The 23,448-nt window shown below is 52.5% G+C and overlaps 1 protein-coding gene across 7 annotated transcripts in view; it reads right to left on the bottom strand.

The window, feature by feature from the left end:
* Positions 1–23,448, bottom strand: part of CAPN15 (calpain 15) — a 59,600-nt gene that overhangs the window by 19,814 nt on the left and 16,338 nt on the right. For 6 of the 7 annotated variants that reach the window (XM_051780165.1, XM_051780172.1, XM_051780181.1 and 3 more), the window contains one exon: positions 23,090–23,408. The exons of the other annotated variant lie outside the window; for it this stretch is intronic. In XM_051780165.1, the coding sequence (XP_051636125.1) occupies positions 23,090–23,265 (176 nt within the window). In that variant the 5' untranslated portion in view covers positions 23,266–23,408. The remainder of the gene's footprint in view (positions 1–23,089; positions 23,409–23,448) is intronic. 7 annotated transcript variants of the gene reach the window in all.

The following is a 23,448-nucleotide window of genomic DNA, read 5'->3' as shown; positions in this document are numbered from 1 at the left end:
ATCAGTGGAGAAAAACAGTCTCTGATTCACACTTCGGAACCCCCAGGGCTATAAAGTAAGTGTGGCCAGCTCCATGCTGGCACCATCCAGACAGGGCAGGTTGCATAAGGACTTCCAAATCCTGCCTCCAAAGTGAAGCAAGAAAATAAAACAGCCTTTAACACCAGTGACCTTCACCCCATTCTTTCAGGACACTTCTGGGTTCCTTCCAACTCAGGATATTCTATACTGGAGAGACAGACAAACATAAAGCACCAGAAGGGTCCTGTCCCTTTGCCCTCTTTTCCCTGAGCAAGGGGAGAGACAGCAAAGAGAACCCCCCCTAAACTCACCCATGCTCTCCCAGAGCTCCATCTCAAAGTGACCAAGTCAGGCAGTGCCAGATGGACCCGCTGCAACAGCACAAATGTCCCAAAAAACAGGGGCTGCACCTCTCCACCTCACTTCCACTAGAGCAAGAGTGGAGGATCCCAGGACAACTCAGGTCAGAAGAAACCCCAGGGGGTCTCCAGCCCAAACTCCTGCTCCAAGCTGCATCTCTTAAAGAGATCATAACAGGTTGGTCAGGTTTAGACAGTGTGGTCTTGGAGATCTCCAAGCACAGAGACTACACAACCCCTCTGGGCAGTGACCTCGACTGACTGACTGACTGACCTTGGGCAAAAATGCTTCTCCTTATAGCCAGTCTGATCCCCTCCTGGTCCATCCTATGTTTGTTGTTTCCTGTCCTCCCACCCCACGCTGCTGTGAAGAGCCTGGCTCTGTCTTCTGGATGATGTCCCTGTAGGTATTGGTGGAGCTTCTCCAAAGCCTTCTCTGCTCTGGTTTGGGTTGGAAGGGACCTTAAAGACCATCTCCTTCCATCCCCTGCCATGAGCAGGGACACCTTCCACTAGCCCAGGTTGCTCCAAGCCCCCTCCAACCTGGCCTTGGACACTTCCAGGGATCCAGGGGCAGCCACAGCTTCTCTGGGCAACCTGTGCCAGGGCCCCCCCACCCTCACAGACAACAGTTCCTTCCCAATATCCCATCTAACCCTGCCCTCGGGCAGTAGGAAGCCATTCCTCCTTGTCCTGTCCCTCCATCCCTTGTCCCAAGTCCCTCTCCAGGTCTCCTGGAGCCCCTTTAGGCCCTGGAAGGGGCTCTCAGGTCTCCCTGGAGCCTTCTCTTCTCCAGGTGAACACCCCCAGCTCTCCCAGCCTGTCTCCAGAGCAGAGGGGCTCCAGCCCTAAGTGATCAACTTAGTGACCTCTTCTGGACTCGCTCCAGTAGGTCAGTGTCCTTCTTGTGCTGAGTTCTTGAATGAGCTCAGCTCCCTCATCCTCTCCTCCAGCTCCCTGACCATCCTAGAGCCCCTCCACTACTACTGGGAGCAGTCTCACACTACAACTCTCTGAATGACACTCCTGCTCCCCTCACAGGGCACTGGGGAAGTCTTTGGTACCTTATGGGATGGAGCAGCCCCCCAGAATGGGGTTGGGGGCTCACACCTTCCCCAGGGCACCTGCCAAAGTGCTGAGGGAGCCTTGGATGTAAAGCTGCTACAAAGCACAGCTTCATCCAAGCAGAACTCTGCCAACTCCAAAAGCACCACCAGATCAGCCTTCTGGTGACTATAGAGACAAAGCTGTTCTAAGAAACTCTTGCTAGAACAGCTTGGCTTTATCACCACGTCCGACACCTCATGTTGTTCCAGGCACCACCACCACAACCACAACCTGCTGCACTGCCCAGGACAGGGACCAGCACTGGCCCCCCAGCAGTTCTGTAACACCCAGGACATGCAGCCCCCTGTGTGAAGCAGCACTAGGATCTGATCATCACACTGAGGTCAGGAGAGGAATGAAAAAAACAACTCCAAAGAGGCCATCACCTTCTTCATGCAGCCTCTGACACCAGGCAGCTCCTTCAGCCAGGACTGGAGCTGGGACCTCGTCTGAGCTCCTTTTGTTCCTTCATCTGGTGGAAGGGAACCACAACAACTACAACTACACAAACTCCTCCTGTTGTTGAAGCACTTGTGGAAATAAAGACTTCTGGATCCTGAAACATTAATATTCGAGTGCTCTGGAGCTTTATCATACATTTATATCTGCTCTCACTCTTTAGTGTCGATCCAGGACAAACTGTCAGCAAGTTCCCAAAAAAACAGCTTAGATCAGGGAAGGTAAAACAGTTGAGGGACCAGCCCACTCCCCTTCCATGCCAAACTCTCCTCCGGCCAGGACACCTCTTCTTTCAGGAGGTTACCTCCTCCCAGCCCAGTATCAGAGCTCCTGACCATTCACTGGGGCAGGACAATTACATTTACACAGAAAATGGCATTTTCCACTGGTAACAAGCTGCAACGATTTGAAGCAGGACAACAGGCTTCATTCTGTTTAATAAAGCAAACAGACAAAAATCCTTCATCAAAGCAGAAGGGAGGGGAAAAAAGGTCTAATTCTGCAGCAGGAGACCATGCAAGGGTGAGCACTTGATGGTGAAGGGGGCATTGAAGACCCATCAACACTACACAACTCTCCCCAAAAGGTGCCAAGAGGCTCAGACAGACACTAAGAGTTTCCCAAGCACTCCAGTTCCTGGGAATTTCTTGGTCCCCTTTCACCAAACCTCAGAGGGTTCCTGCACAGTTTCTATTTAGCTGCTTCTTTTCCTACAGTGGACACAGCTCGGGCAGCTCAGATGTGCTCCAGCAGCCAGGGAGAGAAGAGGCTGGGAGTTTTAATGAGAAGTTCCCAGGAGAAAACTGAACTCTGCTAATGAGAGTTCTGAGAGAAAGAACACTGCTCTGTCTGTATGAAGTGCACTCAGCAGTAGAGTTTTCTGGCAGCCAACAAAACCACAGAACATGCTCTCAAACTGCAGCTTTCCCTGCAATTTGTCATCACCTCCCCAAAAACAGGGCTTGCCTGTCTGAGGACAGATGTTAGGGGTGAGAGGGGACATCTTGCTGTGGGATAGGCAGGAAAGGATTTCATGGCATCACAGAATATCCTGAGTTGAAAGGGACACACAAAGATCACAGGGTTCAACTGATGGCCCTGCACAGGACACCCCAACAATCCCACCATGTGCCTTGAGAGCGTTGGGCAATTCCAAGGTAATGCTCAATAAATGTAAGTGCTTGGAAAGGATGCAAGTGGGACAGAGAACACACTCCTCTACTCTTGCCAGCCAGGAAGAGACCCCCAAGGAATGTGTCAAGAGTGTGGTGGGAAACAGGAGGAGAGCAGAGGCACAGAAAGCTCCTGTAACACACCAAAGTCTAGCTTTGATGGTGGAAGGAAGTTGAGGAGACAGTCATTGCTTGGAGAGTCCTCTTCATGGCCAAAATCCCTGGGTTTGGCTCTGGAAAAAGGAGGGAAGGAGCAGAGTCTTTGAAGGGTCTGCCCATCTGGAGTTCATAGAATCATAGAATCAATTGGGTTGGAAAAGATCTCTGAGATCATCAAGTCCAACCTTTGATCCAACCCTGCCGTGGTTCCCAGACCATGGCACTGATGCCACATCCAGTCTCATCTTAAACACCTCCAGGGATGCTGAAGTCACTGGAGTTGCAGAGCCAATGCTGCTGCAGGAATGCCAAGGGACACACCCCTGGAAGGAACACGGCTAACCTGCCTTCCCTCCGAGGTCAGGGACACATAGGGAGCGTCATCCCAAACTGAGGCACAGGAGACATTGTTCTTCATATGGAAACAGCAAAGCAGAATCAGAATCTGGAAGGCTTGTCTTGTGAGAAAAACAGGCTGTGCATCATTAGCCTTTAATACACCTTAATTGCTCCCGTGCTGTAAGAAAGGAGCTCTCAGAAGCAAACCAGTTTGGCTGGCAGAGCACAGGCACGCTGCGACAAGAGCACCCCCAAAGGCTCCTCAGCTAATGAGCAGGCTTCCCAGATCTCTGCCAGGACAACAAGAACCATCCCTGGGGATATGAACCGCAGAGGCAGACTGAGTATTTCAGAGGTCAGCAAAGTCAAAAGTTTTGCAAGCTCTGGATTCATGAACTTCTGATGAGGGACTGGGTGTCTCACCTCCTGCACCTGCCCAAGGTTCTTGGGATGCAGGGCCCAGACAAAAGCAATGTGGCCTCTTCAAAACCCAGGATGGAGGCTCTCAGTAGCATGGGATCACCATGGGACAGGCTCTGCAGCCCCACAGCTGGCAGGGAACAGGCCCGGGAAGGTCCCCATGGAGCCCCAGCCTTGGGACAGCCACCAGCACAGCCTCAGCTCCTCTCATGCTGCACTGTTTCTCATTAAGATCAATTCCAGCCTGTTGTTATAATTAATAACCTTGTCTTGCCTCCCTGCATGCAAGCAGGGGAAATTTCTGCAGCTGCAATCACACTTCACGTCAAAGAAACCAATTTAGCACAGCACTACTGCTGCCATCATTCCTGTGCTCAATGACTTTATTTACCTTCTCTGTACCTAATTTTCCCAGTCCTGAGTACCTGGGGAAATTAAAAGCAAAAAATATCAAGCTCCAATTGCACCCAAATATTACAGTAGGTGAGGGAAATTTGTGTCCTTAACTCAGGCCTGTATTTACTATGGATATGTTTAAACAGGTTCAATTTGACTCAAGGAGGTAATGAATTGAATGGCCTCCATCCATATCTTGCCTTGCTTTAACTACACAACACTGACTAAAATCCACATATAGTGGCTATTTTAACCCACTTAAGAGCAAATACACAAAGGAAGTACAGCAGTTTTATAGGGTCTTGTCACAGTGGCATGAAATTGGTGTAACCTGAGTGTAGAAAGCACAAAGGATCTCTAGTTCTGCTAAAACATTTTGGAGTGCTTGGGTGCCAGCAGCTCCCACAAAAGCTGCTCTTTCATGGGGTAAAAGGTCCACAGTTCTCCAGCAAATGCAACACAAGAATTCAAGAATTTAATCTTTTTTGGTTAATAAAAAAACAGACTAGACCTGGAACACTGATGGACCCAAGTTTCACTGGATACTTGTAGCTTCAGCTTCTCTCACACTTGTAGCAAGAAAACCCTTTGAGAACAGTGGTTTTGTTCTTCAGAAAGTCTGGTATAAATTGGTTCAGCTACTTTGTGTGGTTTTTATAATTACACTCCATCTTTGGTCTGAGCAGAATGGTTCCCACGTAAAATAAAGTTGTCCAGTAAAATTCGTGAGCACCTAAAGTGGAGAAAGAGTCAGACTCCATGGAAATAATCCCACAGACCAGGAGGATACATCTTACAGAACTGCTGCTGAATAAAACAATTAAAATAAAATAAAGAGATGGCTTGGATAGAAAGGCTCAACCCCTCCCAAACTTTCACTCCCAGCCATCAAAGCAAGGCCTCCACACAGAAAAACTGAAAGCCCACGTGATCCATGACCCGAACAGGGTCTTACCAATGTGTTGTGCACACACAAGGATTATGGGAGCTGCTGTAACAGCTTTTGGACCTTCAGACTCATCTTTAAAGTGAAGCCAGGGAAAGTTTCTCTGGACGCAGCAGAAGGGAATTTGGGAATTTAATTGTCTCGAGACTGAAGTCGCGTGGGGATCTCCAGCATCCAGTGCATGGCAGTGTCACAGACACCAAACCAACCTCCTGCGTGCTTGATTCTCCATGCTGAGATCATGCAGGACAAAATCTCTCCATGAGCCACTACGGAAGAGGGCTGATGCCACACCCTGGCAGTGGGAACACGACTCAAACACCAGCTGTGCACACACGTCAGCAGGTGCCCCAGAGCCCCACTCGGCCCCTCACTGATGTTGGGAACAGGTTCAGTACAAATGTGCACAGTGGTTTCACTTCAGCAGCCTCAGCAGGGAGGGAGCTTGGAATTATTCACACGTGGAGAAGCCTGAACACTTCTGAGGAAAAGAACGAAAAATTTCAAACTCTGAAGAGATCCCCCTGGGTAGGAAGGAAGGCTTTGAAGGAAGGGCAGGGGCTCCAAAAAGTTATTTAATCGTTCCCTGACTAGCCCATAAATACTTCCCTGCCTTGAGGCAGCTTGGGAAACTCCTCAAGAGCCTCTGAAGGGTCAATTCTGGAAGGACCTTCCCTGGTTGGTAACACAGATGGACTGAAACGGTGGCTCGGGGTGGGGGGGGGATCAGCTGCAGGGACCCAGACAGGCCACGGGCAAAGGCCAAACAGGTGAGATGTGGCAGAGAGGAGCGATGCTGCTCCCCTGGGCCAGTGTTCAGCCTCAGCTCTCAGCCCACAAAACTCTGGCCCTCTGAATATATTTACAGAGCAAAGGCAGCCCTGACACCAGGACATCAAGGACTGATGGAATACCATGGAACCGACCACGCTCCCAGCAGGGACCAGCAAGACACCTCCAGGATGAGCTGTAGCACAACCCCCCACGCAGCAATGCCCTTTAAACCTCAAGGTGTGCCAGAAGAGGGTGGGAGTTACCAGGAGCCCCAGAACAAACACACCTAGAGCAACATGAAGCCAAACCAGAGCCTGGATGCAGCTTCTCCTCTCACACTCACGAGGGCTCCCAGGTGGACTGGACAAACTGGGAGCAGTTTAGGACTGAGCATGTGGGCAGGACATGTCACACAGGTGCTGCTCCCCATTGCCAAGCCTCCTCTGAAGTTAGGCTTTCACAGGATGTATAGAAATCAGGAAACATCAAGAAAAACAGGGAGAGGATTTACAACCAATATACCAGCTCTAGGACTGGGGAGATGCTGGGCAGGAACAGCTGGGAGGATGATGTCCTTCAATACTACTGCTGCACTAATTCATTTCAAATCATGGCAGGTTTAATTTAAAAACCCAACAGAATCTATCATGCTTGGGTCAGGAAAAGTGGCAGGGATGGCCAGAAGAGCTCAGAGTGAGAGGATTTCAGGTGAAATTCAGGAGGGAAAGGACTAGAGGACATCTCACGCCTGGAGAGCAAGGCATGGGACAGGTTTGAGGAGCTGCAGGTGATGCTCTGCAAGACATCCTCATCTGACACTCACTGCCAGCACCACCAGCTCAGCTCCAAAACACTACCCTGCACTTTCAGAGAGTAAATTAAATCCCTTCTTCCCAGCATGAGATGGAAATTCAAAGCTATTTGCTGCCTTTGAGGCATGAAAGGCAAAATATTGCTGTTGGGGGATGCCATGCAAGTGTGGAGAGGGTTGTCTGCCCCCTCATGTGGCCCTGCAGGGGCTGTGGGGTGGTGGGAGCTATTGCAGCACAGGCACAGGCATGGGAAGGAGGTGGGAGGATGCTGCTGAGCCCCTCTCTCCTTTTGTCCCCCCAGCTCCCAGCTCTGCCCATTACCAGCTGCATGGGGCAGGCTCCTATTTGCTTGAGAAACAACCATCTTTTTCCCTTAATTCCCCCAATAAAATAAATCAAGGCACAGCTCCAAGGTGCAATTAAGAGAAAAACAACAGGAATCAAGAGCTTGGTACCTTTTGGGATGGAGGGAGACAGAAAGACTCGTGTTTCTGAGACTAAGGAGAGGGGGCTGCAGCCTGGCAGGAAGGAAGCAGAGCCCCCAGCCTCCTCCTCTCCTGGGGCTTTAACTTGGCCACATTCCCAGTTCCTGGCAGAGCTGCTGCTGGGAGCTCTTCCTGCACAGGACAGTTCTCAGGGCAAGCTCTGCCCCAGCACTGTCCCACACCAGAGCAGGCAGGGCCCTTCCCACAGCTGCCAGCCATGCTCAGGGCACCCTGGGCAGGACCTCCTGCATCCTGGGGAGCTGGAAGGCAGCAGGGCACTGTGGTCCATAGCCAGGGGTTGTCAAGCTCTCCTCAGGATGATTAACAGGCCTTAATGAGGAGCTAAGCCAGTCCTGTGCCTCAGGAAAGCAGCTCAAGCTTAATATCTCAGCCAACAAGCTTTGCACTGATCTGCAGAAAGAAAGAAAGATTGCCAAGGGACAGAGGAAGAGAGAGGAACTCTGGCAACTCCCTGCATCCCCAGAGTTCAGTCTGTGGTCAGATCAGGGCATGGCCATCGAGCCACCACAGCTACGCTACAAACGTCACTGGGAGCGAGGGGAAAGGAGAGGATGGAGGCTCCTCCCGGAGCCTGCCCCACCAACCAGCAAGCCCTGCCATCTCCTGGGTGACAGGAGGTCAGAAGGCAAAGGGCAAACCTGAAAGCCCCCTCTCCTACACGAGGAACCACATCTGCACCCTTCCAAAGAACACCGATCCCAGAGGAGGACCCTGACGCAGAGCAGAGCCCAGGGCAACGTCCCAGATGAACTGGGTCCTGCAGTCTGCACACACACGCACACACTCACTGCCCACCAAGTCCTTGGCTCCACACACAACTTCCAAGTGCACTCACGCTCCCTGCCAGGTGCTGGAACACACACACAGGCCCGGGGCAGCTGCTGTGCTGTGCTGTACTGACCTGGGTGAAGCGGGGCCGAGGGCCTGGCCAGCGTGGATTGCTGAGCTTGGAACAGAGCAAACCCCACCAGCCTCACAGATGGCTCCAGCCCTTCCTGCTCCCGATCATCCGCAGCTCATCCAGCTCCGTTCCCCTTCCCAGGTTACGTCAGGTCAAGCAGACGAATGCAAGAGAACACACAATTTGTTGCTGCATCAGGCGTGCTTTGGGGAGCCTATTGCCAACTGCAGCAGGCTCTGCTCTCCTCGCAGGCTTGGGGGGAGGAACAACAAGGAGGGGGGAGAAGCTGCCTCAGGTGCTGTTCAGACTCAGGGCAAACGAGCCAGCATCTCCCCCACGCAGCGGGAGGAAGAAGCAATTTATTGTGACAACTGGAGAGAGCCTGCAGCGGGGTTGGCCCTCCCTGTCAGAGCTGGTGAACCACACCGAGGCTGCAGCCCGGAGGGGAGGGTCCGCCAGTCAAGTGGTGTAGGCATCACTCCCGGGGGGAAAACCATCAGCAACTCAGAGAACCAGGCTGCAAGAGATCCCTGCTGCTTGACCCTCACACCCAGGGCTGCCAGGGAGCAGCAGGGGCTCAACACGGCCCTCGGACACACCACGGCACCTCTCAGCATCCCCCTCTCCACAGGGGTCGTGTCTTGACCCTTCAGCCTGAAAAGGGGTTGAATTTTTGGGTACAAGTGTCTCTGGGATGACACGTAGGGTTAGGGAGCATCCAGCAATGTGGCACAGGGGGGATGTTCATATTTGCATCTTGAGCTCATAATTAAAGTTCATGTTGGCTGTGGAGAGTTCACAGTCCAGGAAACAGAAGTTCTTAACTTTTAAAGGCCCTGTAACAAGAAGGATCCGGGATGCCAGGTGCCTGGATTAGCCAGGAGAGAACAGGCAGCAGCACAGAAGACCCCTTCTGAAGGAACAGAATTCCAGTGTCCATTTGGTCTCCAGTGAATACACAGACAAGGCTGTGTCCTCCTTAGCTTGCAACACCTGCCTGGTTGCCACATTCCCTTTTTCCACACAGTATCTGGTGAGGTTCCAGACAGAACTGGGACTGATTTTCCCACTACAACCTATGAATCACCATCAACACCTGAAAAAAATAAGGCTTCACACCTGCACACACTTGTACATATGTATCTGTGCAGCTCTGTGCCTGCAGGAGATGGTGGTGTTTTGGAGAGCCTTGGATCCTCCTTCCATGGGGCCCAGACAGCAGCCAAGGCACTGACAGACCACTGAGTCTATGACAAGTTCAGAAACTAAACGTGAATTTCTCAAGTCCTGGCAATGCTCCTTCGCCATCCTCTAAATTCCCCTTGCTCAGTAACAGAACAATTTCTGAACCTTTGGGTCAATCCAGAGCTGCTCTTTCCAAGCTGCAGGAGCCACGTGTGGGAGCACACACTTCCCTGCATCCCAGAAAAGAAAGCAGCTGGAGTCACATCCGAGCACTGCAACGGGAAGATGAAAGACTTTCAGACACTCCTCTTTTTCCGCTGACACTGCCTTTATGGGCCCTTCTCCTGCTCTCCACACACAGCTCCTCGAGCTGCTGATTTGCCACAGGTGCTGAAGTTCCAGATGCTTTTCCATCTTTATTTATTCTATTTAAATAACAGGGGCATATGGTTTATTACAGCTATTAAATGGTTTGTGTATGTACGTGGGGGAAACCTTAAGAGAACAAAACATGCATCTGATCCTGGGATTCAGAAGGCTCGTGGGACCTCTGAGCACCCAGACACTGGTGCCTGGCTACAGAGGAGCAGGGCCACCTCTGCCTGCTAACACCTCACCAAGGGCTGGAAATGAGTTTCTAGTTCATCTGCATCACCCCAGGTCCTTCAGTGCTAGCGAGGAGGTTTATACCAGCCCAGGAGAGTGTTAGGAATGCTGTTCCCTTTCTAGGACAGCTGCCACCCCTGATCAGGACAAAGGTCTGAGCTCCAGGACAAGCCCAGTGCCACGATCTAACCAGGAGCTTATGGAGAGGATCTCCATTATCCCAATTCACTAACCCAGGCTCTGTGCATAAGTTGGGTTAGTGCAGCTGAAAAAAGATATCCCACAACACAGGAGCCCAGCTTCTCTTGGGAGAGGAAAGGATCCTGACAAGGAAAGCTGTCCCAGAAACCTGCTGCCGTGTCCCTCACCCCAGCTGCAGCCATGGTACCACTGGAGGAGCTCAGAGACCTGGGCATGGAGATCCTTCAAGTTTCGATCAACTCTCTCCAGGTCCTCTTTGAAACAGCCCCTGGAGAAGAAGAGCTTGGGCTTCTCTTCGAAGGAAGATCTAAGCATGGAGGCACAGAGATCCAGGATGTAGGATCTAAGCATGGAGGTCCTTCAGCTGAGAAAGTGGGAAGGAAATAAAGTAACAATGGGGCTGATTTCAACAGCTGTGTTCTACAGTACAGGCTTTACCTGCTCTCAGCAGGGAAGGGAGAGACAAGGAAAGGAGCAGGAAGCTGAACTCATTAAGCTGCTCTCTCATCTGAGGAGCTGGGACAGCTTCAGCAAGGAGGGTGGACTTGTGGGACCAAAGGACACTTGTTTCCATCCATTTAGCTATCCACACCTGAGGTGTGTTTGAACAATCACTTCAAAAGCAACCCCTGAGGAAAGCGAGCTGGATGAAGAGGAACCTCTACTTGTTGTTTTCATTTCTCTGTCTTTATGCCAATTAAAGAATTTCTTTTTAGGTGAGGGTCTGTGTTCTGCCTCAAAGAGCCCGTGCTCCGTGGAGAACAGAGAGGGGGGAGGTGGTCATGTGGAGCCAGCACTGCAGGGACTGCTGGCCCTGTGCTTCTCTGCAAAAACCCCCCTGCTCCAAACCCCCAGAATCTCTCTGTTTTCTATCACTTCTGCAGCAGGTGCCTTTCCCCTTGGCACCTTGCTTTTCTCACCGGTACATTATACAAAAAGCAAGTTGTGTTGACATCAGGCAGAGTTATCCTTCTTTCTTTCAACACTTGCCCAGTGTTTGAAGAACCCAACATGGAAAACACCTTTGAAGCGTCGCAGCCAGTCGACAAGCTGCCAAGGCAAAGACATGGTCTGTACTTTTATTCTGGTCTCATAGCACAGAATCCCAGAATGGTTTGGTTTGGAAGGGACCCCAAAGCTCATCTCCTTCCACCCCCTGCCACGGGCAGGGACACCTTCCACTAGCCCAGGTTGCTCCAAGCCCCGTCCAACCTGGCCTTGGACACTTCCAGGGATGGGGCAGCCACAGCTTCTCTGGGCAACCTGTGCCAGGGCCTCACCACCCTGGGGTGGTCAAGCTCAAGCACAGTGGAAAGGGGCAACAACACAGGCAGAGCACTCACCAAAGGAGACAGGACTGGCAGCTGGGAAATGTGTTTGCTGGGACATACAGCTCCTGGTGTGGGACTGTGCAGACAGACCCCTTGTATGGACTAAACGGCAAAAGTTTTGCCTTCACACACCATCCAGGGCTATTTTCCATCATTCCCCCAGCACAGCCCATAGAGGATACACACACTGTGCATCAGCAAACAAAAGCACCTGCATGTGCAGGGTAGTTTGGAAGCACAGGTCCATTTGCCCAGATGAAAAGCACCTTCTGCCTTTAAGAAAAGGGAACAACTTCAGATGTCACACACGTGAAAAACAGGACCTAGAACTTATGCTGGCATCCCTCCCATCCCTTGTTTGAGTCTTTCACACCACTTTCCAATGCACCAGGTGTGAGGTGGGAGAAGAATTTTCCTGTTTCCCGGGACTAGAGAGATGTGGGACTAAGGTTAAACTTTCTATGGGCCCATAGCTGGCAAGAGCCAGGAAAACCTGATGGGTCCATAAACTCAGGACCCACCTATATCCCCTTACTCCCACTGCAACTTCCCTCTCGTGGGGTGGCTGGAAGAGATTTACTGGTGACTGCCAACCTGAATTGCTGCTCAGCTAAAGATCTGTGCTGCAATTTGTAGTGCTGTTAAAATAGAATTGGAAGAGTGGTGGGGGAAGAGAAAGAGGGAACTGAAGAGAAGGGAGGGGAAATGGATCAGGAGTAACACCACTGCTCCAAAGCTGTCTGCTCCCATCTCTCACAGCCCCACTGAATCCATCACCCTGCACTTCCAGCTGCTGTGCTCCAGCCCTCAGATCCTGCAGTGCCAATACCTGGGCTCACTTCACAGGGGGGCACACACAGGGTACAGGTAATAGAGATCAGTCCATCTCTGCAGCAGCTGAAGTGTCAGGCTCAAGAAGTAGAGCTGGCAGAGAACAGCACAAAGGGCCAGGGCATCCACAGGCTGGTGGCTGCTCACAGGACTTCCACACTGCAGCCACCAAGGACAGGAGAAGGGACACCCCCATTCCAAATGTCACCCACTGCCTTCTCATTCTGGCACTGGTTAAACACCATTCCTACCTGCTGAGGTCACAGGTGAGCTAAATTATCCCCTGTACCTCCAAGTTTGCCAGCTCTGCACACTACATCTGCAGGAATGTGGCTGCCAAGTCCCGGATCGATATCCCTGCACGTGCAAAGAGCCAGAGGATTCCCCACTGAGCCTCCCCCAACCCCTCCTCTGAAGGGGGAGAAGCCAAGGCAGGGTCAGAGTGCCCTGTAGCTCTCGGGGAATCCTGGCTCTGCTCTGCAGGACTGGTGCTGACACATGGCTTTCAGAAAAAAGCAAAACCTCTTCAGTGAACATCAACAGAACAGCTTCCTCCTGACGTCAGGGAAACTCTCCCACCCTGAGCCAGCCCTCTGTCCTCACTGCCCAAGACATGGAAATTCAGAGCTACAGCCAAGGAGACTTTGGCCTTTCAGCACCTCAGCATCCCTGCTCTTTACTTCTGTAAATGAGGAGCCGAGGCAGTGTAGGCTCGAGGATTCATTCCTCATGACAGAAACCACCACAGGGCTGGTGGTTCCAGTTTAATGAGGCCAAACCCTCGATCCAACACCAAACCACCCAGGCACTGGGGAGCTCTCAAACCTGAAGTACCTCCTTGTGGTGCTCCAGCCACAACCATTAAGGTTGGAAAAGACCTCCAAGACCATCAAGTCCAATCTTTAGCCAAATATCCCCATGCCCACTAAACCATATCACAAAGTGCCACATCTACTCATTTTCTGAACACTACCATGGGTGGTGACCCCACCACTGCCCTGGACTGGTTGTTCCAATGCTAAACCACTCTTTTTATGAAGAAAGTTTTCCTAATATCCAACCTGAACAACTTGAGGCTGTTCCCCTTGTTCTATTGCTTGTTACCTGGGAGAAGAGGCTGACCCACTCCTCGCCACAACCTCCTTTCAGGTAGTTCCAGAAAGCATCTCCCACTTCTTCGTGCAAGGGAAATGGGAAAAGATGGGATCCTGAGCACAGGCTGAGTCCCACCAACAGCAATGGATCCGACTGTGTGTGTGCTCCTGACCTATAAAGGTCACTTCTCTCCCTCATGGGCCTGAACTTTAGAGAGGACAGTGAACAACAGTTCCCAAGAAGGGATAAAACACAGAGATCTTCTTGTGGTTTGTCTGGGAATGCTTCATCATGCACAGCCCACGTGGCATTTTTATTTTCTGATGGCTTCTAGGACAGTCCTGGGCCCACCTTCAGGGCTAGTGTGCACAATAAGACACCCTTGTTGGGCAGAGTGGACCCTGACCTGTGTACTCTGCAGCACATGGGCTCCCTCAGCCTTTTGTGACCCCCACCAGCCTAAAACCCTTCCCTGCACCTCCTGCCCCACCAGCACCAAGTCAGGTGTGGGGGCCAACAGTGCCCCAAGGCCACCCAGGCTGCTGCCATGTCACCCTGCAGGATGCCATGGGCAAACCACCAAGCTCCAGGAGGACACAAGAACATGTCACCACTCCAGAAGCCCACTGTGATCCCACCACCCCATCAAAGAAATGTTTCACACAGGAACCCACACTTGGCCTCACATTCAGTTTGGCATCACTGTGCACTTTGAAAATGGGGTCTGTTTGGTTTCTCCAGCTTCTCAGAGACAGGGAGAAGGACTGGGTGAGTTATGTGGAGCTGGAAGGGCCAGGAGCAGAGCAGAACAATGCTGTGCTGAGGCAGGCTGAGCCACACAACCAGCCAGCACCCCAGCCTGCTCTTTCTGCTCATGTCCTAAGCTCTAGAGCTACTGCCACCTTAATACACATCTGGCTGACTCCTGGAGCAGTCAGGGAGGCTGGAATTACCAGGGAAGCCCCTACAAGTTATACTGTACCCTGGAGGCCCCCAGACTGGGTAATTCAGACTGTAGCACTGTTTAGTGCCTCGTAAAGATGACACATGCTTAAGTTAGTGCTTTGACAGCTGGACTCTGGAGGATGCTCCTGGCTTGAGCACATGCAATTAACCCTCACAAGTCCATGTGCCAGAGGGAACCATCCTGACACCACAGCAACCCTGCAGAGGCCATGCTGGTGCTGCTCTAACAGCTCAGCATCCCTTCCCTGCAGCAGGACACAGAGCTTCTTACCAGGGAGGGCAGCTCCTGCTCTTGGTTAAAGCTCCTGAACCTCTTCAAATCACACACACCTCACAGACAGCTCCTGGGTAAGCTCAGCAAGGACGACCTGAAGGACATCACTGTCAAACTCCGGACACGGGGCAGAGAGGAGGGAGGAGAGCACATGCCCTGGGCACTGAAACACTCACAGCAGCTCAAACGCTGCACAAGACAGATGGGCCCTGTCAGCTGCTGTGCCCTCCCCACCAGCACTCCCTGAGCAAGCCAGGGCTGCAGGGCCCACACTGGTGTGCCCAGAAGACACAGAGCATCTAAACATTTGCTGTAGGAAAACATAACCCAAGGAAAACAGGTCATTAGGTCAAGCTTTGCTGGAGATTCTCTAGGGTGTGTGTAAAGTGATGATGTGCCCAGCGCACGTCACTGCTGGGCAAGGCAGCAGCAGCATCACTGATCAGTCCACCCCGTGCCAAGGCATGCAGCCCTGCAGCTCCTGCAAAAAAACAAGTCTTCCCGCATTTCAGAAGCACCAAGTGTCTCCACATTTGTGCCTCCCCACAGACAGACACAGCAGCTCTGGGTAAGGCAGCAGGAGAAGCCTCAGCTCCTGGGCAGTTGGTGGCACAGGTGAGATGGGATGTCCCAGTGCTACATGAGGCACGTGCCAGTCAACACCAGGGCACTGATAGAAAGATGTGTTCTCTTTGGTGTCCCAAGGAATCAGTGGAAAAAAACCCAGGTACATATATACACACACACATCTATCCACCTACCTACCTACTGCTTCACTTTTCCAAGGTATGTAGCTTAAAATCAAGTTTTCAGGAAGACAAAGGATCCTGCCTGTGTCCACATTCTCCCCACTCCACAGCTGGGGAATGTTACTGAATGCCATGGAGTATAGACACCCTGTCCTTTCCCCACAAAAGGTGGCAAGATCCAGCCTCCCAACATCCCCTTTTGCTGTTGTGAATCTGCCACGCCCCGAATGCTGGGGCCCAGCTCTGTGCAACTCCAAGCCCCAGTGCTGGGAGCACTGGGAGCAGCAGGCCTGGAACCTGTGTCTGGAGACCAAGTCGAGCTCTGGGCAAGGGCACACAAGGCCCCTCCAGCTCCCAGCAAGCTGCTGACTTGGCAGCCTTCAAGCACCTGCAGCCCAAACTCTCCTCCTCACCCCCCACACCACCCTGGCTCTCCTGCTGCCGGTGCTGCCGCCGTCCAGAAGGGCTCCAGGCTGCCTTCACACTCCACTTCCAGCTTCCTTCTGGTCTGGATGTCCTGCTGCAGCCTCAGAAATGCCATCTGTAATGCAGGAGCAGCTCAGTTCTTCACACCTCCTCACAGTGACCTTCAGCCCCTGCCCCTCGCAGGGGCTCAGCGGTGCCCGTGGGCACGGGGAGCGGCACCGGCTGGCACGGGCTGCCAGCTCTGCTCCTGCTGCCTCGCCAGGCACAGTGGGAGGGCTGGCAGGGTGACAGGCACGGGAAGGTGCCCAAGCCAAATAAAAGCCCAGGGCAGTTTGTGGAGGAGAGCAGCTGATAAGGCACAGCTACCTGGGTGGGTTGTGGATCCCCGGGCAGGAACAGAGAGCCACAGCCCAGCCTGGCAAATGCAAACAGCACCCAACCAGCCCTCATCTTTCCTCTCTGTGTCTCTGAACAACTGCCCTTCTGTTGGGGTGTTTCATCCCAGGGAACAAAGGCCTGCAGAGGGTTCATTCAGCACAGCACCAGGCTCCAGCCGTGCTGGGATCAAGGCAGCCTTTCAGGGACATGGCCAGCTCGGGGCCAGGCACTCGTGGAGGGGGAGGAGGGTGGAGGGAGATGGATGCAGCTCCATGTGTCCTCCCCTCACCATTTCTGAGTCACACTGGTCAGAGACCCGGGCTCAGAGCCACCAGTGTCAAACTGGATTAAGCTACTGGTCAGAGAAATCCAGTTCGTGCCTTTCACAGCAACCAGTACCTGGTGATTTTGGAGGAAAGCAGTGAGCTCTGGAATGAACCCAGGGAACACTGGGCACTCAGCAGCACTGAACAGCTCACAGAGAAGGAAGGGAAATCCCTGCCCACTCAGAGAGCAGGAGGATGTTCTTGCCTTTACCCCTTCTCTCACAACGCCAGGTTAATGCAGGCCCATCTCCTCCAGGACTGGTGCTGCACACTGTTGTGTTTGTGGTTCCCATCCCAGCACTGGGAGAAGAAATAACCCCCCAAACACACACTCTCCTGCATTTACTCCTTGCCTGCAGCAGCTCAGCCAGGCTCCTGAGTTTCCTGCTGTCATCACATCCGTCCATCAGCTCCTTCTGGAGGACTGAGACCATTCCATAGCTCCAGGCTACACGTGTGACACCTCTCAGGGGGACAAGTGATTTGCCATGAAACACAAGACCACACTCCTGCCTCTGCAGCCAAATACAGCCAAGGGAGCAATGCAGAAGGGTTACTCTGGAAGAACATCCCTTCTCTGGTTCCTCTTACTATTCCCTGTTCTTATAAAATGAAAACATCAGAAAATTCACCACCTACCAATTCCTCTCCCAGCCTACCCCAACATACCAGCACCTGGAAACACTTCTGCTCCAAACCAAGCTCCAAAGGGCTCTACCAGGCCCTCTGATCACGCATTCCTGCAGCACAGAGTACAAGAGACCAGCTTCCCTCACAGCAAAATTCCAGGATCTCTTCCCAAAAGGCAGGAAGAGGATGGGCCCATAGATCCATGCACAGCCAAAGCTGGATGCCAACCTTCTTCATGCAGTGCAGCATCCAAAGGAAAATTCCCCAACACCTGAACTTGGAGAAGGATCTGAACCTACTTCCCTGGAGCAAGAATGCTCAGCTACTGCAGGCAGGAGCATCCAAAAAACAGGTAAAAGTGCTGGTTTTTCCCTCCTTCAGGCTGGTGCTGTTGCAGGGACAGCTCTGCTGTGCCCTCCAACATCCAGGCAGGGGGTTCAGATATTTCTGGTGAGATTTTAGCCAAACCCACTGCCAAAGACAAGGACATTCTCCAGTTGACTGGCTTCTGCCCTCCCTTTGGAGAGGATGAGCAGGCAGGATGGCTTGTGTGGGAAATGGAGATGGGGAAGGCTGGGGGGCACACAGGGAGCAAAGGGAGAGTTTCTTTAGGTATCTATTGAGAACTTTGGTCTCTGCTGCTCTGCACCACCCTCCAAGTTATTCCTGGTTCCAGAGCTACAAATAGCCCCAATTTAAACAATTAATAGGCTTTGTGAGTGAATGGACTGCTGGAGCAGCCAGCATGGAAAGTGGATGGGCAGGGCTGGAAGCCTCAGGCAGATGAAACAGCATTCCATGCTGCCAACTCCCTGGCACTGCAACACCTTCTGGAGAAAGACAATTCCAGCAGGCTTTGGTGAGAACTGGAGAGCAAACAGTTACAAGCCCAATATTCCCAGCAAGCAGGTATCCACAACCTGAACACCATTACTCTAGCAAATCTCAGCTGAACTTGGGTGCCACAACTTCCAGAGGGAGCACAAGCCACAGGGATGCATCCACTTCATGGCAGCACCTGGGGAACACAAGCTCCGCTCCAGTGTGATGAGCAGTATGTCCTGAATATGTGAGCTGATATAAGTACCCTCGTGGTTTGGAAGAGTGATCCCCTTTTCCCCCCTCATCCCTTCTCTGTGCATATACAGTCAGAGCACATTTTGGTTATCCCTCTGTTCCACACACATCTCTGTTCTTGGCAGAGCTTGGGAAGGGAGTTGGACCAGCTGGACCCCAGAGGTCCCTCCCAAGCTCTATCGGTCTGTGATTCCTGCAAGGTGCAAAATCAACTCGCTGGGCACATGCAAATCCATGCACATTGCTGATAAAAAATGGAACTGTGCCTGTGCCATCCCAGCTCTGCCAGGTACCCGTACCCCAAAGAGCACAGACACTGCCCACTGAGGCTGCCAGACCTCCTGGGGCTGAGCCTGAGATCCAATGACAGAAAACAGAAGCAGGGAAACCCTGCAGAGTCACCTGATCCTTTACCAGAGCTTTTCTTCCCATTTCTCCTCTGGGCATTGGTTTCCCCAACAAGAAACACACAGAACCATAGAATGATAGATTCACTAAGGTTGGGAAAGCCCTCTAAGATCACTGAGTCCAACCATTCCCCCAGCACTGCCAAGGCCACCAATGACCCATGTCCCCAGGTGCCACAGTTACACCTTTTTTAAACACTTCCAGGGATGGGGACTCCACCCCTGCCCTGGGCAGCTGTGCCAAGGCCTGACCACCCTTTCCATGAAGAAATTTCCCCGTGTGCTGTTTCCACTTATCCTGTCCCTTGTTCCCTGGGAGCAGAGCCCGAACCCCCCCAGCTCCCCTCTCCTGTCAGGGAGTTGCAGAGAGTGAGAAAGTCCCCCCTGAGCCTCCTTTGCTCCAGATTAAACCCTCCTGCAGACACCAGTTCTGCTTGTGCTGCACTTGGAGCTCAAGTGCCACAACACAGGAGGGTGGGAAGGAGCTGCACAGTCACATTCCCCCTCCACATGGCCCTGCCACCCCTCCATTTGCCAGAGTCCCGTTATTAACATTTCCACCAGCCTCAAGACAACTCAGAGCTCTGAAACAGGACTCTGTGATGCTGCTTAGCAGTTCTGACTTGCTGCTGTTCGTGCATTTAAACCACAGGGCTCACAAACACTGAGGATAAGGATGGTTTGCCTCGAGTTTCCCTCCAGAAATAAGTGGTGCTCCTGGGGAGCAGGGGGGTGGCACAGCAACCACCCTCCCAGCAGCTGCTAACAACAAAAGCAGGAGGATTTATATATTTTTAGCATTTAAAAAGTAATACTAAAAGAGTGTGTTCCTCCTTCCACGGTCATTGTGACCCAGAGGTATTTCACTCTGCAAAGGCTTTTACAGAAAAATACAAAACCTTTGCAGAATGCCATGGGAAACCCCAGAAAATGAATATTCTCTGGAAGAGGGGGAGGCCAGAGAGCTTCAGCCAAACCAAGCAGTGGGCAGAGACACTTAGATTCAGCTGCACAGATCTTGCAGTACTTTCCCCCAAAAGCCTCTCCTGAATGGAGCAAAATTCAGCAGTTCCTAGTACCCAACAGGACCCTCTTTATGAATCCTGGGGAATGATGACTTGGTGAACAGAAATATTCCCTTAAATCTCATCAGGAAACAGTTCATTGCCCAAATTCCCTCCTAACCCCTCACAGATGTGGAAGGATGCACACTGGAGAGGTGCCACCACCACTTCCAGCAGCAGCAGGAGAAGCCACCCCAATCCCACAGCTCCCAAACCGTCCCACTGCGGCAGCCACAGCACCAGAGCAGTGTCCTGCTGCCAGCACTGACCTGGGCACTCACCTTCCTGCTCTCAGCCCCAGGAAGGGTTTGGCACATTGGGAAGCTTGGCCTTGATGAATCTGCTGGCTCAGCTGAGCACTTCCACCCAAAAGGAGCCCAGGCCAGCACCTTCAAGCACATGAGCAAGACGGAGCCCAAGGGGCCTTGTAACTGAGCCAGAATTTGTCTGGCTTCACACACCTACCAGGGATGTATTTAAAACCAATATCTTTGCCCTAAGCAGAGATTTCTGCAATGAGATCCCTCTAACTAACATGCATGTAACACCTGGTACCTCTAGTCTTTAAGCAGCTGTGTCCTCCTGGCACGCTGGGGAAGGCAGGGACAAGCTCCTCTCTAGAAGGTGGGACACAGAGACTGTGCAGCCTGGTCCAGAAGACACCAGGGGCTCAGATGTGGATGTCACAAGTCTACTGCCTTTACCACTAAGGCCCTTTTTCTACTCCCTCCTGTCTCCCTGTCTTCAGCAGCCAGGAAACTCCACACCACCAGCCTCACCCAGGCAACAGGAGACAGCACAGCCTCCTCCCAGCTTCTAAAATCTTGAAAGCCAAATAGCACTGGTTTCTCCCCCTATTCCCACCCCACCACGAGGGAAGCCTCCCCTAATTCCCCCATCACATACAGACCAAAGCCACCTGTTAAGTACTTGTGTCCCTGTTTTCCTGCCAAGGAAGGCTTGTGTTCATCCCTGAGACAGCCCAGAGCAGCTTGGCTTTGTGCTGCTCCACAGCAGCCAAAGCATTATCAGCCCCAAAGGCGGCCACAGGCAGGGACAGAAAAGCAGCAGGAAAAGCAGAGTCTATCCCAGAACTCCTGCCCAGCCTCAGATTGACTCCCCAGTACTCCACTTCCTTCCTACACTCCACAGCTCCGGGGACGAGGACACGCAGAGGTGGGCGACCTACCCTGCCTTGTTCTATTGACTTACTTAATTCTCTAAAGGAATATATTTATCTGTTCCTCTCTGGAAACCAACCATCCGCCGCTCCTCCGCCCCACCGGCCCCGTCCCTCCCTGGGCACGGCGCTGCTTTGATGCCTGGCTGATCCCAGCAGGTCTTTTGAACCCACTTCCATAATCACTGCCTGGAGCGAGTTCTTCCCACGCAACTCGCAGCTCACTGAATCCTGGCCAGCGATTTTCCTGTCTCCAGGAACCACGCAGCACTGCACTGGGATGGGTTCTATTCTCCCTTCAGCGGGGGAAATACATAATTATCAGAAAAGCCGCTCCTGTCCTAACAGGACACCGGCGTTATCTGCGCCCAGACCGGCAGTTCCTGTTCTTGCCCCAACATCCCCTCCACCACCAGGGCTGGCTGTTCAGGAAATTTATTTCCACATGTCAAGATTTCATTTAGTTTCTCAACCTCCTCCAAGCTACAGACTTCAAGCCATGAACTGGCACACACAAGGCTGCAGAGACATCACCTTTTTAGTGCCCAGGGCCAGCTGTGCATTGGAAATTCCTAAATTCCAGTGCTGGCTGTGCATGGGCATACTGGGGTGCTCATCTGTGAGCCAAGATGCTTTCCCCAACTCCTCAAGGCAAGAGAGGGAAAACCACCAGTCCAGAAGGGATAATCCTGCAGGAAGGACCAGCTCTGTTCACAGCATCCCTCTAAACTAGAGGGGACAAGCCCGACAGCACAGATCACCGACCAGAACCATGGGCCAGACACACAGGTTGGCACACACAGCAACAGATTTTAGGAACTGCACAAAATACCCTTTTTAAAGGTTTCTTGGGCTTTGCCAGGAACTCAAGGCCGTGTTTGAGAGCGAAGACAACAGCTAATTGGTTCCACACTGTCCCAGCTCAACAAGAAGACCCAAGACAGGGCTAGAAAGGAGCAAAGGTGACGTTGCTGCCTCAGAGGCTCCTGGAGTTGTGTATCAGACCCTGTGCAGCACATTCCAGGCCTCACAGCTGCAGGAAGGCAAGAAAACAAGGACCCCACCACAGATACTACATGATCATCACAGCAAACGTCTACAGTGGAAAGCCAGGACGCCCAGAAGCAAGCAGCTATTCCTAAATGACCAGCAGCTCCAGACAGACTCAAGCAGGTACAAACACCCCACCAGGCTGGAATCTACACCGAGCAGGCATTAGGCAAAGGCTCAAAGGTTATTAGCACAAAACACGGCAGCCTCTGTAGCCAAGCCTGCGGGCAGAGGGGTTTTAGATGTTTTGACACACCTGTCAGAGACTGAATGCAGGACACATGCCCCAGCATGAAGAGAAACTCCTCACTCTGAGTGGCTGGTGGGGAAGGGGCAGAGGCAATGGCTAGGAGACACATTTGAGGTGCAGATTTCATCAAGGAGGAATTGGAATTGAGGGTTGGAAACACTGAGCTCTTTTTCAAAGTAATTCTGGTCTGGTGTGTTTCATTCCCCTGGATCTGGTATTCAAAAGCATTTCACTGCTTTTGCATGAAAACAGCTTCTCCAGCTCTTCTGAGATCAGAAACTCTTGAGGCTTATCACCTCCCAACCTGGAGTCACAACCCTGTGACACTACAGTGTGGTTGGGAGCTCAGAAAGAAGAGGAGCCATGAGAACACGGCAAACAAGGAACTGAGATCCCATTCCCTGGCAGCCACCTTCACAACTTAAGTGAGTGAGGAAGAGCTGGGCTGAGTCCTGCAGTCCATTCTGCAGGAGACTTCAGCCACCCCGTGTAAAGGACAGGGCTTGGCATCACTCAAATCGGTGGAAATTTGGCTGTAGCTTCCTGAGGAACTGAACTGAGCCTCTGAGTGAAGGGACACGACAACAAATAGGATGCAAAGCAACTTGTCTGCCAAAGGCAGGGCCGGACTGAGGCTGAGAGGTGAGCAGTGAGCGGGTGAGCAGCGAGCAGGTCCTTCCCCTCCTCCTTACCTTCGCACCCGGTGCTGGAGGTGCTGCTGCTGCCGCGTTATAAGGGCACTTTCCCACACGGGGCCGCCGTGGCTGCTCCTATACCAGCCCACGGCCGGGTGCCCCGGGTAGGGCGCGCTACCGAAGCCATGGTCCGACTCCGTCTCCGCGGCCAGCGATGAGGCAGAGCTCCCCATGGTGCCCCCTGCCCAGCCCACGCTGAGACTGAGCCTAGGTTAGGTCCAGGCCAGTGGCATGAGCAGCTCGGGTGGGATGGGCGAGGCGCTGCGGCATGGGCTGCTGTAAAGATCCCAACACACCGGAGGAAGGGAGGTCGGTTCTGATCCGAGGGGGGAAAAAAAACAACAAACAAACAAAGA

Source organism: Manacus candei, unplaced genomic scaffold (assembly GCF_025592945.1).
Source record: "Manacus candei isolate 608988 ecotype Guabito, Panama unplaced genomic scaffold, ASM2559294v1 h1tg000002l, whole genome shotgun sequence".
Lineage (NCBI taxonomy): Eukaryota > Metazoa > Chordata > Aves > Passeriformes > Pipridae > Manacus > Manacus candei.
Note: the sequence above shows the minus strand (reverse complement) of the source record. Positions and strands in the feature narration are given on the sequence as shown.